Raw genomic sequence first — 12998 nt, 5'->3', positions numbered from 1 at the left:
TATTCAGTTTTGAAATGATTTTATTTATTAAGGAAAAAATATATTCAAAGCTGCCTGCCCCCGTGTGGAAAAAGTAAACCTAATAACCGGTTGGGCCATCGTTAGTAGCAACAAGTGGTTTCTATCAGTGGCAATGAGTGTGGAGATATTTAGGTCCACTATTCGTTGCAGAATTGGACAATGGACAATGAGAGGAGCCTACAAGGCCCTTCCCCTTCCCCACCAAGCAGCCTCGGACCACCTCGCTGTCATGCTAATGCTAGCATACAGACCACCGGTTAAAGTCACCCAACCAGTTCGGAAACAGGTACGAGGGTGGCCAGAAGGGTCCCTCGAGGCACTTCAAGTCTGTTTGGCCACCACAGACTGGACCATGCTCAAACAGGCTGCCACCTGACCTTCAGGAATACACAGAGAATGTTACCGCCTACATTAGCAAGTGCATGGATGATGTCACAACCACTAAGTCCATCACTGTTCGTGCTAATCAGAAGCCACGGCTGACGGCAGAGGTCTACAGACTCCTGAAGGTCCGCAACGCTGCTTTTAGATCTGGGAATGAGGAGGGCCTGAGGACAGCTGGGGCAATCTGTCCTGTGGCATCAGGGAGGCCGAGAGGTAGTACTCCTAGAGGATCGCCACCACTTCAGTAACAGCAATGACACCACGAGTCTGTGGCGAGGCATTCAGACCACTGTGGACTACAAATCCTCACCACAGACCTGTGACAGCTCCACCCCCCTGCTGAAAGAGTTAAACAACGTATTTGCTCGCTTTGAGGCACACAAGAGCACACCTGCACACAAGTCTCCAACCCCTCCTGGTGACCAGGTGCTGTCACTGACCCGGGAGTGATAGGATCCCTTGGAAGGATCACCACACGTAAAACCCCGGGCCCGGATAACATACCTGGTCGTGTTCTGAGGTACCGTGCAGCTGAACTCACAGATGTCTTCAACACGTCCTTGAGTCAGGCTGTCAGGCTGTTGTCCCTACGTGCTTCAAAGCCACTACCATCGTCCCGGTCCCAAAGAAGTCGTCTCTCTCTCCTGCCTCAATGACTCACTCCCATCCTGATGAAGTGCTTCGAGCAGCTCGTCGTGCACCAAATCAAGTCCTCCCTCCCCCCCCTTCTTGGATGCCTTCCAGTTTGCACATGGTCCAACGGCTCAACCGATGATGCCATCTCCACCGCCCTCACACACCTGGACTCTAAGGACTCATATGTCAGAACGCTGTTCCTCGACTTCAACTCAGCATTCAATACCACCATCACCTTTAGCAGTAAATTAAAGTCCAGCAGCTCATATGGGGACAAAAATATACAAATGTTTTTTTTTTTTTTTTATAAAAACATTTAATGGCTCTTAAGACAAAGTAGAAAAAAACCTTAAAATAATGCATTGCAAAATGGAAGGTTTTATAAAACAAACAATTAAATGCAGTTAACTACTGTATGTTTACTTGCACTAAACTGACTTCAGATTAAAAATTGACAGCAACAAAAAAACAAAGTTACTGTGGCAGTTTTCTGTATCACTTGATGAATCTGGTTCCAATGGAGAACCACAAATGCTAATCATTTAGTGGGTTGTTTAAAAAATTGACTGCAGCTGTGAGGTGTCTGCCTTGATCAAACTGCCAAAGTAAGCAGTTACGGTCTTCAGTTTGTTGTTGAGAAAATTCTGCTCCACCTCCACTTTTCCTCCTGGGCCTGCCAAGGAGGCAATCTGTGGACAAATTGACACACGCACACACATCATTATATGCCAGCAACTTCCATGCGCACGTTGGTCTGCGCGGCTCGGCATGGTATTTCGACGCACCAACTGCAGCTTATAGGTTAGCAGGGGCGGTGCAAATGCGTGGCATTCAACAAGCATTCCACATTAGTGGCCAAACAGCGGGAAGCAGCAAGGTCGGGCAACAATGGGGACGCTGCCGTTTGGCTTAGCCGCAAGCATAACAACGGTTCCCGCAATTCATCGCAATTATTGCTGTTATTAAGACATTCATTTTTGTTGTTGTCTTTAGCCTTATTTAACGGTCACGTTTATGGTTTATGGCGCACAACTATCTCATTACCATGTGTAAAATGCAGACGTCCCAGTCAATTCAACCACGTAGTCAGCAAAGCCCATGGGCATTGCTTGTTAATAGCAAATACTTCCTAACTAGCGCGTGCGCCGGCTGCGGCAAAGCTATGAGTCGGTAGCAATAAACAACGTTATTTCGGCCATTTTATTTCAGTGACATAAGACTTTTGGTCACAAACCGAAAATGAACTGATGGGCTATTTTCGGTGCATCACTATTATGTAGCCAACGCTGTGGGCGCTCAATATTTTGATTTGCTGGCCAAAGCCTCTGCATGCCTGGATGGCTTTTTCAGGAACCAAAAAGGCACAAAGACAGTTTTCTACTTTTCTCCACCTTATACTTTCACATGTGTTATGACAATGAAGTTTCTGACCTGATCCATGTCCGTGTTGCGAGGCAGGAAGTACACAATGTTATCTGATATTTGTTTGGCCAGATGGAAAATCTGAACTGTGGCTACGGTTAAGGTTAGAAACTTGTACAATATTTCGTAAATGCAACCGTCCTGCCTACTTACGGTCTACACGTGGGAAAAAATACTTTTCGGCTTAGCTCCTTCTTCACCACAACGGACCGATACAAAGTCCGCATCACTGCAGACGCTCGTTCTATTCTTCCCTCACTCGTAAACAAGACCCCGATTTGGAGGTGGCGATTCTCATCCCAGCCGCTTCACACTCGGCTGCGAGTCGCTCCGGTGAGAGTTGGAGCTCACGGCTTGATGAAGCCAACAAAACCACATCATCTGCAAAAAGCAGAGATGCAATACTGAGGCCACCAAACCGGACCCCCTCTCCATAAAGATTATGAACCGAATCGATGACGGCATCCCACACCGCTAGTGTCCACCGACGGGTTCTGGGATTGCCGCCACGACAGGCACCGACTACCTTACGGCCACAGCTCCGGTCGGCCGCGGAGGCGCGGAACATGGTCCACTCGGACTCGATGTCCCCCCGCCTCCCCGGAGACGTGGGTGAAGTTCTGCTGGGGGTGGGAGTTGAAACTCCTTCTGACAGGATTCTGCCATCCGTCATGGACAATCCGTGATGAACACAGAAGTCCAATAACAGGACACCGCTCGAGTTCTGATCGGGGGGGGGGGGGGGGGGGGGGGGCGTTCCTCCCAATCACGCCCTTCCAGGTCTCACTGTCATTGCCCACGTGAGTATTGAAGTCCCCCAGCAGAACCATTGTCAAGGCCTGTTTCATGATTTTGTGTTTAAAACTGTTGAACCACAATTCAGAAGCAATGTCTGCTTTTCATCAGTTAATTTTCATTATTACTTTTGTGAGATTCAAGTTATTTCTGTGACCACTGCGGGTTTTTCTTTCATTAATAACAACAACTATTTTATCCACGCGTATGTTAAGAGTTCAGGGGGAGAATGAAATATTGATTGTACTCATGATTCAAAATAGAATAAGGGGTCTCTTTTGCAATAACAAATTGAAATAGTGATCATGCCGATTGTGGTGGTTGGCAGCACAAATGGACTCTTTCGGGTGCTGGGATGTTATCCGCTCCACTGATAAACGGGTCGAAGTGAGATGACATGAAAGGATATCCATCTGGGTCCATCATGGTTTGAATGTCAAACACCTCAGCAGTCACGTAATCTGGTCCTCCCCAAGGGGGTGACAAGAAGACAACGTCACCGCAGAGCCGAGGCGCCAGCTGAAGGAAGTCCCCGAGCAGGAACTCCATTTGATGTGCAACGCCGTAAACGGCAGCATTGTGGCGCGCCAAGTCCAAACGTACCGGGTCTATATCCACAGCTAGGACTGAGAGGAAAACACAGGGCATGCCAACACGTGTATGCGAGAACATTCTAATTCCTGGACAATCTCTCACAGAAGCAGAAGACAAAAAACACAGAGACAATCAAACCAAAACAGTTTGGCTATATTTTCCAAAGGCTTTTGTGGAGCAGAATTAACTCGAACGCTGGAACAATTCCGGATGTTCTCAATGTTTGATTATTGACTCGATCCCCAAATCAGAATTTAGAACGACATACAATAACAATGCAGTATATTAATTACATTGACGACTTGTATTGTAGACACTGATGGGAACTAACGAAGCGCAAAGATTCGTAAGGCTCGTTACTTTGTTCAAGCGCATGACAACATGATGTAAATAATATCTCATAAGATCTTTGTAGAGATCAATAAAGAGAGGTAAAGTCAACCGCGGTTGAGGTCTTGATTGGCTTATTGAGATCTTGAGGGCTTCTCAGGTAGGAAAAAAAAACAAGGAGAGCAGCGACATGGAGGAATGTGAACCGGGGAGCGTTAACGGCGTTGATGCAAAAGCATCGGAGAGGCAAGATATTCCCCATTAATGCCTTGTTTGATGCGTTGCAGCCTAAAAGTGGCAAGCTTCTGGTGTTTAAAAATCTTATCTGGACAAACCACAGAGAGGAAAGGTGTATTTTTTCAGTTGTTGTCAAATGCAACTGCCTAAATACTGCACACGGGTTTTGTCAGCTCATCGTTTTTTTTTTTTTATTGAATCACTCATGGATTCTGCCCAGCAGTGACAATATATCAAATATGAGTAAATACGGCCACTTTATAGAATAGCACTTTCCTTTGTCCGCACCGGTTATGTGACAAAATGGCCTCCGGTTCAGTTGATGACATCACACCAAGACATGGGAGATGAAAAGGGCAATTCGTTATTTACCGATTGCTCCAAAACAGATTGATGGTTATGGGAAATGAGCGCCAGTTTCATTTTGTTGAACTTGTTCGTGAAATATAGGCCATTGGGTCGCTAGGGTCTTCCAAGTACAGAATGGGAGTACTGCACAGCTAAGACATCTTGGATTCACACATGGCGTCGTTTCGAATCCGTGAGGGTTAAGACAAACCTATTGTGTCACTGTATTGTAATATTCTACGCAGGAATGATAATGGAAGTGATTTTTCTACCTCTTTTCCCAGTGAGTGCAAACTGGATTGCGTTTCCTCCAACTCCACAAAAGGCATCGATAATCAGCTGAGTGTTGGGAAAGCTGGACTCAACTCTGAGGGCGATGTGCTCGGCAATCTTTTCTGGCGTCACAGAAAACCAGCCCTCTGAAACACGCAGCGACGTACATTTTGGGAAGATTCAAGGGTGAAAAAGACCACATGGCAACGAGCGCTGACTCTTTATAGATAGACGCGTCCACACCAACCTCTGTCCAGTTTGATTCCTTCGTCAAAGCGAGAGAAGAGTCTGTAGCGCTGAGCCCAGTATTTGGCCAGGCCCGGTTCTGCTGCCATGTTTGCCGGAACCCGCCGCTTCCTCCGGTGCTTACTCTTCTTCTTTGGCTTCTTTGCCTCTTTCACATTCAAAACAAAGCACACAATCGGATTTGAGTTTCTATAATTACGAATACAGGAAGTCCTCGATTTCCGAACGAGTTCCGTTCCTACGCTGGCGACGTAACACGAATTTCCGCGTAAGTCGAAATTGCGATGGTGACAGCAAGCTCAATGTGTGTGAGTGAGGCGGGACTGCGGAGGAGGAGGAGGAGGGAGTGCGCGAGTGCGCACAGCGGCAAGTGTAGTGACGGCGACCGGGGAAGAGAAGCGAGTAGCGGAGGACCCGTTGACGTCGGATGCGCAGAGGAGCTCGTGAAGCCATTCAAGCAGCAAATCGGTCCTTCGTGCCTTGATTGTTGCCGCCACCCAGCTCACTTGTGCAACGGGAGAAGGGAGTTAACCCCGAGGGGGACCACCTCGGCCGTGGAGAAGCCGTCTCCCCCCCGTCTCCTGACCACGGTCCTGGTTGACACGTCTCTGCAACATCGCACGGACATCGGAGAGAGTGGCTCTGGATCGGCAGACCGGGGTGGTGGTCTTCCTTTTCAAGAAGGCCACCACTCCTCAGCCTCCCTGGTAAGGTCTATTCAGGGGTTCTGGAGCGGAGGCTCCATCAGGAAGTCGAATCTCAGATTCAGGAGACGCAGTGTGGTTTTTGTCCCATCTCTACACCCTCGCCCAACCAGTCTACATGTGTTTTGCAAACTTGGAGAAGGCGTTCCAGCGTGTGCTTCAGGCAGTCCTGTGGAGGGTGCTCCTGGAGTATGGGGTACCGGACCCTCTGACGCAGGCTGGTCGGTCCTTATATGACCGCTGTCAGAATTTGGTCTGCATTACTGGTAGTAAGTCAAATACGTTTCCAGTGAGGGTCGGGCACTGCCAAAGCTGCCCTTTGTCACCGATTCTGTTCATTACCTTCATGGACAGAATTTCTAGGCGTAGCCGAGGAGTTGAAGGGGTCCGGTTTGGCGACATCAGCATTACGTCTCTGATTTTTGCAGATGATTTGGTTCCGATGGCCGCATCACGTCGCAATCGTCAGCTCTCGCAGCGGAGTGTGAAGCAGCCGGGATGAAAATCAGCACCTCCAAATCTGAGACCGTGAGCCTCAGTCAGAAAAGGGTGGCGTGCCATCTCCGGGTTGAGGAAGAGATCCTGCCCCAAGTGGAGGAGTTGAAGTCGCTCATGAGTGAGGGGAGAATGGAGCGGGAGCTCGACAGGCGGATCGGTGCAGCTTCTACTACGGCGACGCCGACTCCGCATCGGTCTGTCGTGGTCAAGAAGGAGCTGAGCCGAAAGGTAAAGCTCTCAATTTAGCGGTCGATCGACGTTCCTCCCCTCACCTATGGTCACGAGCTGCGGGTCGTGACCGAAAGAACAAGATTGCAGATACGAGCGGCCGAAATGAGTTTCCTCCGCAGAGTGTCCGGGCTCTCCCTTAGAGATAGGCTGAGAAGCTCGGTCATCCGGGAGGGGTTCAGAATCTAGCCGCTTCTCCTCCGCATAGAGCGGAGCCAGATAAGGTGGCTCGGGCATCTGGTTAATATGCCCTCTAAATGCCTCCCTGGAGAGGTGTTCTGGGCACGTCCCACCGGGAGAAGACCCTAGGGGACGACCCGGGACACGCTGGAGAGATTATGTCTCTCGGCTGGCGCGGGAACGCCTCGGGATTCCCCTGGAAAAGCTGTACGAAGTGGCTGGGGAGAGGGAAGTCTGGGCTTCCCTCCTTTAGCTGCTGCCCCCGCGACCTGACCTTGGATTAGCGGCAGTAAATGCATGGATGGAAAACAACAACAACAACAACAACAATAATAATAATAATAATAGCCAGGTGTCCAAAGAATTCATTGTCCATACACTGCAGTAAACTTTAGATTTGGGTCTAAAGTTACAATGCAAAATCCAATTTGAAAGTGACACGTTCTGCACTCACCACCATGGCCTGCAAGGCTGTCAGGCAGGAGAAAGTCTGGGATTTCCATACATTCAAGAAGCCTATTGGGCTCCTCCCTCGGACTGGTCTGAGAGAGTTTCTTCTCGGTGTCCATCATAGCGGGACTCTCCTCATCCATGGAGCTACTACTTCCATATGCAAACTTCTCCCGACATGCATGGTTTTTCTCTGTTGAACCTAAAGTGGGAAGCTTCTCCTCAGAGTGCGTGCGTCCTCGTTCGTGCTCTTCTCTCTCATTTAGAGGCATTTGCGCCTCACTCTTAATCTTCTCAAGGAAGTTTTGGACCTGTAAAACAAATCCAGTACTGTATTATTTAGTTATCCTTTTAATCCAAATCCTTAATTTTCAAAATGTTATAGTCGGTGACTTATTTGCACTATATTTCAAACGGTATTCACATATATTTTTTTGTCTTTCAGAATGTTCTAAAAGTAAACTAAACCAACTGGGCGCGGGCACGATCGATTCAACGTGCTGTAGGCTTTGTTCAAAGTCAAATTATGCGTACTTCATTTGACTAATTTGCTCCTTCAACACACGCCATCCGACGTTTGGCTGCGTTCACCCCTTCCAAGGTTTGCATGACGGCGTTCTCACTTGACCAAACGAACCACAGTGGTCACATTATTCCAAAAAAATGTGCTCGTTTTTTTGGGTTTTGCTTTTTTCTAAACACATAATATTCTGTATTTCGACAGGTATATGTTGACTTTCTCTCTGTACTACAGATGCAAATACTTTTCGGAGGGCGGTGCTGCACTGCGGCTGTGTTCCGTCTTCATCCGCCTCAATGAATCTGATGTGTTTGTTCAGGCTGCCGGCGGTCCCCTTAGAGCACCACCGCTTCTGACCCCAAACGTCTTTAAAGTTAAAAACACTGTTGAATCTGAGACACAGGTAAAATGTCATTAGTTTTGCGTGCATATGAGTCATGGATGATATTTAATGCGATGGACTAAAACAAAAGTAGATTAGGAGATATATGGAAAAAAAAAAAAAGAAGCAGGAAGTAAGCGGACGCACAGAGACTCCGGATTGTGCTTGAGTCCAAGTTTGCTCCAGGCTTCATCACACGTTAGATGCGGGTTCTCCTCCGCATCCAATTCATGACTGCGGACAAAATGAAAAGAAGTCAATCAGTCAAGTTATTTCGACACTATACGTTTGTAAAGGATCCAGAAACGTCAAAGAGTTTGGCTCCTGTGAATCGGCGGCTTCGTTGACTTTCAGCCGTGACATTTTTGGGTGGAGACTCTCGGCACATCTGTGAATCCGCAGCAGCTCCATTGTCTCCTTTATTTGTACTTTTCACCCTCTTATTCTTTTCGTGTCGTGACAAATTGCAATACTCCGAGCGCGACAACTGCAACATGGAAGCAACTGGCGCCCCTTTAGCAAAAAGCTCCAATCATCACAGAACATGTAGGATGTGAAACTCCGGACCTCCCGTATGCGCAATGCCAATGTGGCGGGAGCTCTTCTTGTATACTTACAGTGTATGAGAAGAAAAGATGTATTTGTTTCCATTCTTCATATGATTACATGCATTGTGTTTTACGTTCTAGCTTCTGTACAGCACTTTGTTGCTGCTGTGGTTGTTTATTTAAAAGTACTCTATAAATAAAGTTGAGTTGAGAGAAAATTCATATCGATTGCTTTATAATGAGACGCGTGAGATCCATTTTGACTTGAGATACCACATATGGTACCTTGCCCTGTAAAAATGTCTACTGCACTATATTTTTGAGTTTGTTTTGCTTAATGAAGCTGTTTGAGGGAGAAAAGAAAGATCTGTTGAAACTCACCTGCGTTTTACTTTACTGGGTCCTCCTCTGGAGGGATTTTCATCACCATCATCATCTTCCCCATTTGATACCCAATTTGTAGAACCCAAACGTGTGCCAAGGCTGCCACCAGCCCGTTGGGAATCTAAATCAATCAATAAATAACATTGATACACATTGAATTGATATATTTCATTGCGACTGGTGCGAGACATTTGATTAAATTGAACTAAATGATATCAAATCGATCATTGTCAATATTTCGATAAGGCATTTACCTACACAGTGTGGTAAAAATTGTATTGCGAACTCACGGAAATTTCCTTGAGTATGTTCTACCACGTAAAACACCCACAAGTGAAATGTAGCAACGATTGACCCAAATTCTGATCACTGATCATGGAAACGTGAAATGCAGATTGTTTTACAATATATATTCATTTTCTACGTCGCTGGTTCTCATTGGGGCGGGCCGGAACCAATCCTAGCCGACTTTGGGCGAGAGGTCCTCACGCACCGTGGACTGTTGGCCAATCAATCACGGGACCGCCAACCATTCCCACTCACATTCACCTATGGACAATTAAGACTCTTCAAACTTTTCAACTGGCATAAAAGCCAGGGCTGAGATTCAAGCGCCGAACCTGAAGCAGACGCACTAAGCACTATTTCGCCATGCTGCCAACTGGCAAAACCAATTTTTGAAACCATATAGTATGCACTTGGGCTACAAGTCAACCCACATTTTTGTTTGAACCCACTGCAGGATTACGAAAGGATGTGTCTGATGTCACGGTCCAACTTGCATCCCATTTACATCTGCTCAGCTCTTACCTGCGTGTTGCGTTCTGTCCTGCCGTGAGGAAACATCTGGTTTCTTGCCATGATTTCCCCCATCAGAGGGCTCAGAATTACACAAGTCTCCCGCTTGCCGCTCTGCAATATTGACCGCGTCGGAACACCGCGTGGTTGTTTCAGAGTCAGGTGAGATGGCACCTGCCTCTAAAGTGCACTTCTGTTGAAGGAGGTCATTTAAAACTTCAACAGCACCAGTCTTTTCATCCAACCATTCCTCTGAGTGCTTCCCAATGCCTCCATCCATCCCTTCAGCTGCTGTTTCGTCTTCCTGAGTGTTCTTCTCACAAGATGAGTCGGTGGTCCAGCCCTGTGCTGCCCAGTACGAGTAATGCTCCCAATAGTAATAGTACGTGTCTGCAGTGTGTTGATCCCAGGCAGCCTTTGTGTTGGGGTCGTCCCATGGCGCAGTCACACCTTGGGAATCTTCTGAAGACGGCAACTCATCACGACGCTTCTCCACCCAGCTGTTCCACAGAAGCGCTTCAGCTTGTTCAGCTTCAGCAGATGGCGATAAATAAAACAACTTAAAACTAGAATTGAAAGACAATTGTTTTTGCAGGCATAACATAGTGTAAGCCACATTCCATGGCGTGCAATGTCAGACCACTGTAAATGGTGCTAGCTTACTGGGATTTTATTACACGGTTGTGCGAGTAATGTGTACAATTGTCCTTTGGAATGGATCAATCAAATTTGATCCAAAAAGTTGAAACATGCTTTCTTCTTCAATACAACAGAGAGAAAGCCACCATTTGCTGGCTCGTATTTGAGTGTCGTAGTCCTACCCCAGTATGTCTCCCAGCCAGCGTCGTGGGCAGGTGGGGTCTCTAACTCGTCAGCCAGGGTCTCGGTCTTCACTCCTTCCCCCAGAGGATCGCTGATGTCTGTGCAAACTTGGTCAACAATCACAGTGAAATAATAAGGATACATTTTGTGGGATGGATGACGGTTTCGTGGTCTGGGAGGAAGTTCTTAATAATTGGCCCTTGAGACTTGCCCTGTCTGGAATGCTTTTGTTAGACTTGATTTGACGTAATTAATGATTGCGCAACAACCATGCCCAAATGCTAGCATTGTTGTTTACTGTTAGAAAACACAGGTCAAGATACTTACTGCACCTCATGGAGCAGGAAGGCCCTCAACAAAGACTGCAGTGGCGTTTTTAAGCTGCCGCTGTGTGTCTTTGCATTCTGATGGATTTGTATTAAAAATTTCAGTGGTGAGATAAAACAAAGTTTTAAAGTGACAAAAAAAAAAAGGGAGAGACAGTGAAACGATAACTAAATAATACAGGAAGAGAAGACAACAAAAGACAGGACATTAGCCGTAAGAAAAAGGAGGAAAGTAAATTCTTTCTGCCGAGTACAATGACATGTTTTTTTCCTGGCGCACTGGTCTTTTAGCCTGTCAGCCCATGTCGGTACAGTACTTGTTTCAATGTGGATAGTGACACACGGTTATCAGCTTCAGGCAGCAACTTTACAAGGTCTTTTGCTTTTGCTTTTGGATTGATATGCACATTTCGGACCAAAGCACGTTCATCTCTGAGACACAGATCCCGTCTACTTCCTGAGCGCTATGATGGCTGGACATTCTCATGGTGTTAAACTTGCAGACAATTATTTGAAGCGACGCACGTGGCACAGCGAGTCATCTGGAAATTGCACCCAAGGATGAACCAGACTTGTGCGAGACCATAATTGTCTGCCTAATATCTTGGCTGATTTCTTTTGACTTTCCCGTGATGTTACACAAAGAAATTTCGGGTGTGCTCGGTTCAAATATGCCCACAGCTGTCTCTCTAATTAACTCAAATGTTGTCAATGAACCTATCAGAAGCATTCAAAGAAATGACACACATGGGCTTTCCCGAATTCTTTAAAGGCAAAAATCTTACTGTATGCAACAAGAAGTCTTGCCTATGGCTAAGGGAGAGAACAGGGCAGCTCATCAGTGTGCCTCGACTTGCTGGTTTGGGGGGAAAAAAGAATCGAAAAACAAATGATTATCGATGGTACTACCTTTGTTGGTCAGCTGCAAATGTTCCTCAAGCGATTCCGTCTGCTGTGTAACAGGTCGTTTGGTAGCTGTCTTCTCCTGCCACATATCAAAAAATCTCATGAACATTTGGCGTTTGATGCCATTAATATGGTATCAGGAATATCAGGGAGGGACACGATAATTCCCCCTTTACTGTCAATCGGCAAAGAAAAAAAAAAAGTACCTTTTTACGGCGGCCGGAAGAGCTGGCAAACGCAAGAGGCAGACCCATGCTCGCCATCAGCTTAGCCTCTTCATCCAGAAAGTCTTCTTCCTCTTCCTCTTCTTCATGTTCCCCTCCTACAGACAAGGGATGATGTCATCTGAAAGAAAACGCTCAGTGAAGCCGTGTTCTAATCAGTAACCTTGGGTGGCGGCGTCCGCCTGGTCCAACGAAAGAAGTCTATTATCTGAGCGATATAGCTCTCGGTCACTAGGAGGAAGCAGACAAAAAGTCGGTGAACGCCGTGTATACGAGTGTATGCGAGTGTGCTTGTTTGCAAGCTAGTAGAACAGCTCACTGACTGCACGAAGGCTCTGGAGCAGCAGCAATGGATGATTTCTTCGGACGTATGTCTTCTGCTGAAGAATATGTCTGCGACAACTGTCACCGTGCTCCTTTCCAGCATGACGACAGAAATTGGACGACGGCTTGACTTCATTAATCGGTTCAACGACACACTTGAGCGCTGCACAAGCATGCGAAAACACGAGTTCCGTATTTCGAGAGCGTCCCCGACGCTTCCGGCAACAGAATTTCAGAGTAAAAGTTAAGGTTGACGATTGCGATGCTTGTCGTTGGGACTTGATAACCCGGTTGGGAATCTACCAGCTCAATGTTCCTAATGTTTTTAGCATTTAACCGAATACCAAATCATGAGAAGTAAAAAAAACCAAACAAACAAAAACCCCCACTCACATTCGTTTATGTTGAGGTTTGGCTT

The 12998-nt window shown here is 46.8% G+C and overlaps 1 protein-coding gene across 4 annotated transcripts; it reads right to left on the bottom strand.

Moving 5' to 3' along the window:
- Nucleotides 1-2: 2 nt before the first annotated feature.
- On the bottom strand, nt 3-12901 carry tgs1 (trimethylguanosine synthase 1). Of its 4 annotated transcripts, none has more exons than XM_061796588.1 (15): nt 12580-12901; nt 12420-12487; nt 12239-12354; nt 12036-12111; nt 10800-10907; nt 9991-10509; nt 9178-9301; nt 8396-8482; nt 8111-8258; nt 7351-7657; nt 5288-5434; nt 5040-5186; nt 3668-3884; nt 2473-2551; nt 3-1730 (listed from the first exon to the last, which is right to left on the bottom strand). In XM_061796588.1, exons 1-15 carry the CDS (start codon nt 12753-12755, stop codon nt 1596-1598), a joined length of 2454 nt encoding a protein of 817 aa, XP_061652572.1. In that variant the 5' UTR covers nt 12756-12901; the 3' UTR covers nt 3-1595. The 4 variants fall into 4 exon arrangements, with proteins under 4 accessions (XP_061652572.1, XP_061652574.1, XP_061652575.1 ...); XM_061796590.1 differs by having other exon boundaries at nt 12576-12764; XM_061796591.1 differs by lacking the exon at nt 9991-10509.
- Between the last annotated feature and the right edge of the window lie 97 nt (nt 12902-12998).

Source organism: Phyllopteryx taeniolatus, chromosome 14 (assembly GCF_024500385.1).
Source record: "Phyllopteryx taeniolatus isolate TA_2022b chromosome 14, UOR_Ptae_1.2, whole genome shotgun sequence".
Lineage (NCBI taxonomy): Eukaryota > Metazoa > Chordata > Actinopteri > Syngnathiformes > Syngnathidae > Phyllopteryx > Phyllopteryx taeniolatus.
The sequence above is the reverse complement of the archived record's forward strand: the minus strand, read 5'-3'. Positions and strand labels throughout refer to the sequence as shown.